Consider the following 5,500-nt stretch of genomic DNA (forward strand, 5'->3'; position numbering starts at 1 on the left):
ACTGGGTCTCAGCTTCGCAATCTCTAAAATGGGTATATTAGCAGAGGCCCTAAACAAGCCTAGGTTTGAGTTTTCTGAGGCAAAGAAATTGGGTGATGCTTCCAGTGGGAGGAGCCCCATACAGTGACCAAAGGGCCTGGCTTTCTGGACAACCAACTTCACTTTACCCAGAGGGAAACTGAAGCCAAGGAGGGAGCCAAATGGCCTTGGAGATCCAGTGATTTAAGGGTGGTGAGATAAGGAGGGCCAGGCTTCCCTACCCCAGACTAAAACATCCAGGAGAGAATCCTTCCAGTTGAGTCCTGGGGCCCACCCTGCTTCCAAACACTTCACAGAGAAAAAGCTTTTTACAAAGACATTTATTTTCCCCAAAATATACCCCCAGTTTACAAAATCCCTCCGAGTCCCACGTTTAAATTAGAAGTCCTCACATCTTCCATTCCTGGGGCAGGGAGAGATGACATCCGGAAGGCATCAGAACGCCTGAAGTCTCACTCTACCAGAGGCCGGGGGCTGGCCAGAGGCAAGCCAGGAAAAGACTGCCCCAGCCCCAGAATAGCACCATGGTGGGGTAGGGGGCAGTCCCCTCGGTGTCCCCAAAGCACTCCTGGCCCTGCCTTGCCCCAGGCTCTGCCTCTTCTGCTGCTATGAAAGGTCCGGAGGGCCTAGGTGCCTGCCCACCTGCCCACACCTGGACAGACACTTTGGACACCACCAGATTCTCTAGCCGTGGCGAGGGACTATGTCCCTCTCTCCAGGTTTCCGCCCCAACCTCATGCTCTGGGTAAGAATTAGGGGTGGGATGGGGGTGAGGTATCCAGGAAGCCTTGAGCACAGAGGAGGTGTGGAGCAGAGAGCCAGGCAGGAGCACCCTGCAAACCGCAGGGTGCAGTGTAGTTAGCTGTCCGTCTCCCAGCTGGATGGGGAGTCCTTGAGGGAGGAACTTTATCTTCCCACGCAGGGCCCCCAGCACCTAACACAGTGCTGACATCTGTAGTTGCTCAATAAGCATCAACTGAATGGATACATGAAAGGAAAGGAACAAAGAGGTGGGAAGGCAGAGGGACAGAAGCTGACCCCCAGGGGCCCCATCACAGACCCCCGGAGAACCAGTGTGACCAGCACATGCTTCCGTGGGGAGGGCGGGCGGGGGAGAGGGGCACTGCAGAGGAGGCTGGGCCAGGGGGGAACCACACGTGTTCCAGCACGTGCACCTGCAGGTCTCTCTGCACAGCTGTGCATGTGGTGGGCGCAGAGTGCCCTGTCTTCACTTGGGGCAGGGAGGAAAAAGGCCAGTATTGGGGCTAGAACAAGAGGTGGAAGGAGGGGAGAGGAAACAGCTTCTAGACTCCGGGAGATGCTGAGGCCGCACTGTCCCTGTCTGAGAAGACAAGATTCTATGCAGGTGGAAGCAGGGCTGAACATGATCACTAATGTATCACAGCCATTGGAGAAACAAGGCCAGGAGTGACTATGCATCGTGTCTTTGGTGAAATAAGGCAGGGGGTCAGTCAGTCTGAATATTGCATCTTTTGGAGAAAAAAAGGCAGCCAGATGGTCCACGAAGCACTGGAAGAAGAGGGTGGTGATGTGGTCAGTGTACTGTGTCCCTAAGAAATGTATGTACTGTGAAATAGGGCAGCAGGCAGGATGACTTAGAGAAATAAGGTTGTGGGTGGTCTGTGTATTGTGTCTTAAGAAATAAGGCAGCAGGATGACTTGGGAATCATGTCCATTGGAGAAATAAGGCTGCACAGTGATCTGTGTATTGCATCCTTTGGAGAAGGAGCCCACCTGTCAGAGCAGGATGCATCTGTTAGGGGCAGGGCTCACAGTGCAGCCCCATTGCAGCCAGTGGGTAGGAGCTGTAGGGAGGGGCAGCAGCTCCCTGGTCCTCATGGTCAGGCTATTTCTTGTCCATCATCTTCATTTCATGATGGGAAGAAAAAAAGAGAGGGGAAAAGCATTAGATGCCAGAAGTTCTATTTTTGGGATCATGCCAGAAGCTCAGGCACCTGGTCACACTTCAAGTAGGGAGTGTGTGTGAGACAGCAGCCCAACGGACAGCCCCCATGCTGACCACTGCCCTGGAGGCCCAGACACAGATGCAGGTGCCAGGCACGCCGGGGCACCTGAGGGGGACCACCTCACACAGCCCCCTCTCAGTACCCACAGGCCCACAGCCCTATACACTTCCTTCCACTCTCCCTCTATGTGCAACACTTTTCCCTTCTCATCTCCTATTTGTCCATCCCATCCACCCTCCAAGGCCTGGCCCAACTCCCTCGTCTAGCAGGCAGCCTTCCCAGTCTCCCCTCCACACTGGTTTCCCTGAGAGTGATACGGCAGGGGCCCTCCTCCTTCCCTCGGGCTTCCTGTCTCCATGTGGAGGGCCATCCCAAAGACTCATCTTTCAGACCCCACTCTGCATCTGGAGCTGAATGGAGACTTGGGAAGAAGGGCTTGGGCCCTGCCCCTGCCCTCGCCCTCACCCATTCTTGGGGCTCTGTATGTCCCTAGGGAGAGGAGAAGAGCTCCCCCATCTGGGCACTGCCTCTGTGGTTGTCCAGAGTGGCCAGAGACTGAGGGGGCAGGCCGCCTCACCAAGGAGCAGGATTAGGAAGCAAACTGGTTTGCCCATCCAGGCCACATTCTCCAGCAACTCTTCAAAATCAAGCTGACCTTTTTTTTTTTTGAGATGGAATCTCTGTCGCCCAGGCTGGAGTGCACAGGTGCAATCTCAGTTCACTGCAACCTCTGCCTCCCAGGTTCAAGTGATTCTCCCGCCTCAGCCTCCCAAGTAGCTGGGATTATAGGCATGCACCACCACACCTGGCTAATTTTTGTATTTTTAGTAGAGACGGGGTTTCACCATGTTGGCCAGGCTGGTCTCAAACTCCTGACCTCAAGTGATCCACCCACCTCGGCCTCCCAAAGTGCTGAGATTACAGGTGTGAAGTACCATGCCTGGCCTAAGCTGACACTTTTTATCTCCATCTGCCCAGCTCTTCTATGGTTATTTGATTCTGAACAACAGGAAGGAAATGAGTTATCTCCTACATTTCCAAATGTCATCACTGACATTATAACAATAGGCCTAATAATGACTATGGACATTTACTAACCACCCACTGTGCACCAGGGACATGGCTACCCAGCTGAACACTCTTCTAGCCTCCCCTGAGTTAGGGCTCATATGCCTGGGTTCTGACCAATGAGATGTAAGCGGAAGTGATGCAGGCTAGTCAAGCTCTAGTCAAGCTCTAGAAGGAAACATATCCTTCCTTTCTCTCCCTCTTGGCTCTGGAGAGGGTGTGGGACCTCAAACAGCCTCTTAGACCTAGGAGTAAAGCTTGAAATTGAAGAGGGCAGAATCCAGGTAAGTGGAACCTGGCTCCAGGTCATCCGTGGTTTTACGATTACCTATGCTCACACTGTCACAGGAAGGAGGAATAAACTCCTGTCCTGGTTAAGCCTCTGTCATATGTGGGTCCCATCAGAGCAGCTGGGACCTTGGTTACTCAGCCCTCTGCCATCTCACCAGGGGGAAGTTGAGGCTGCTCTTCTGCAGAGGGGGCCTCAGGTCACTAGTGAAAGGATGATGCCTACCCACCCTCTCAGCCTCTCACACACAGATGTGTGCATACACAGACACAATCTCAAGCCCAGGTGTCTTTACCTTCTTTGCTGTCAGAGTGTTTCAGAGGCTGCAGGGCTGTAAAAAAAGGAAGGCGCACACAGTGAGGGAGGAACCGTGGGAAGTGGTGGGGTAGGGAGTCAGGCAGAGGGAGGAGTGAGGGCTGGAAAGGGCGGGAGAAGTCAGCAGAGTGGGACCATTTCATAGCACAAGGGAAGAGGCCCTAGGCTGCTGTCCCAAGCCCCAGTCCCAGGTCCCAGTTCCACTCTGTGGCTTGTCATTCTCCTCTCTAGGCCTTAGTTTTCTGCATCTATAGAATGGGACAACCCTTGAGCCCTCCACCTCCAGCTGGAGACGCGGAAGTGCCCTGAGCCCACTGTACACACAGGGTGATGTGAGAAGCTAAAGGAGGCTGGCAGATTTGTAGGTGGGCCTGGGACCATGTGGAATGAGACTGACCAACTCTGTCACCCACACTCTTCTCCCCACTCCCTCCCTTCTGCCAACTACATCTGCCTCTGAGCATGAAAAATGAGGTCTGATCCCAGAGCTGTCTCTATGCCTGCCACACTGGGCACCAACAGGCAAAGAATTAATTGGCATAATTTATAGCAGTCCCCAAGTGTCAATCTCCTGCCTTTCCTTCTGCGGGGGTGGGGAGGGAACTGGCATTAACTGGAACCATCCCAAATGGCTCAGCGGAAACCTGCCTCTCCCAGCCGAGGATCCCCTGGGAGTCGGCCATGGGCACCAGTGCCTTGGCACCCACCCAAGCTGGGCCCCCGGCTTACTGTGCCATGCTCATATGTCCTTTGCAAGTACCTCCCTCTCCAGTCACCTGAGAGAGCTTCAAAACAGCCCTCTGGTGCCATCAGGGCAGGGTCAGGATGACATTTTACAGATGGGAAACTGATGCCCAGAGGAGCAAGGCACCTTGCCCAAAGCTACACAGTCTGTAACTAGAACAGTATTGTCTTAAGCTGTTTGCCTAATAGTAATAGGACTCCAGAGTATTAAGCACTTGGCACTAGATATGATACTAGGTCCTTTATATACATTATCTCAATTAATTAAATTAATTAATAATTCAAACAACCTATGAATCTGTGATTATCCTCATTTTACATAAGAGGAAACTGAAGCCAGAGAGGCAAAGCATCTTGCTCAAGGCCACTCTGGTTACCTGAGATGGAGCAGGAACTTAAACCCAGACTGCCCGATCTCCCACCCCTAGGAAGCCACCAGACTCCACAGTGTGGGGCCAATCAGGTGGAATCGGCCCTGGCAGATGGGTAAAGGTTGGCAGGAGAAATGAAGCCACACCTGGGAGGGAACTGGGTGATCCACCTCCTGCCTAACTCTGGGCAAAGAGCAGACTCACCGGGGTGGGGAGGCCTGAGTCCAGAGAACACATTTCATTCAAACCTTACAGCAAATCTGGCCCCTCCAGATCCTAGAGTCCTCTCTCCTTTCCCGTATGTCCCTCTCCCAGCCAAGACGGTCAGCTCCAAGTTCAGACTCACCTGTCTTGGATCCTTCTCCCTCCCCGTCCTGGTCCTCAGCTCCTGCAAAGGCAAGAACTCAGAATAAACAAAAATCTTTCGCAAGCCCATTTTCATGCCAGCGCTTTCCCACCTGAGAGTGCAGGAAGCTAGTGAACAGGGCCTGAGTGGTGAGTGGGCCTGACCTGTGGTCCAAATGCTAGACACCGGTTAGAGCCCGAGAGCAGAGCACAGCAGAGTCGAGCCTGTGACAATATGAAGGGGCTCCCAGCCTGGAGCCCACTACTCACCCAGCCAAAAACTACCCAGCCTGGCGCCCCCACCACTCACCCAGCCAAAGACCATCCACCCAGCCTGAAGC

The 5,500-nt window shown here is 53.6% G+C and overlaps 1 protein-coding gene across 2 annotated transcripts in view; it reads right to left on the reverse strand.

The window, feature by feature from the left end:
* Positions 1 to 344: 344 nt before the first annotated feature.
* Positions 345 to 5,500, reverse strand: part of CD276 (CD276 molecule) — a 30,570-nt gene continuing 25,414 nt past the window's right edge. Inside the window, exons 8-11 of one of the 2 annotated variants that reach the window (XR_009209795.1) lie at positions 5,161 to 5,202; positions 3,680 to 3,715; positions 1,795 to 1,924; positions 370 to 1,569 (exon numbers count right to left, since the gene is read on the reverse strand). Coding sequence is in view for 1 of the 2 variants with exons in the window: in XM_032174804.2 (XP_032030695.1) it covers positions 1,902 to 1,924; positions 3,680 to 3,715; positions 5,161 to 5,202 (101 nt within the window). In the remaining variant the exon portion in view is untranslated. Of the gene's footprint in view, positions 1,925 to 3,679; positions 3,716 to 5,160; positions 5,203 to 5,500 lie in introns of both variants that reach the window. The other variant, XM_032174804.2, reaches the window with a different exon arrangement.

Source organism: Hylobates moloch, unplaced genomic scaffold (genome assembly GCF_009828535.3).
Source record: "Hylobates moloch isolate HMO894 unplaced genomic scaffold, HMol_V3 SCAFFOLD_14, whole genome shotgun sequence".
Classification (NCBI taxonomy): Eukaryota; Metazoa; Chordata; class Mammalia; order Primates; family Hylobatidae; genus Hylobates; species Hylobates moloch.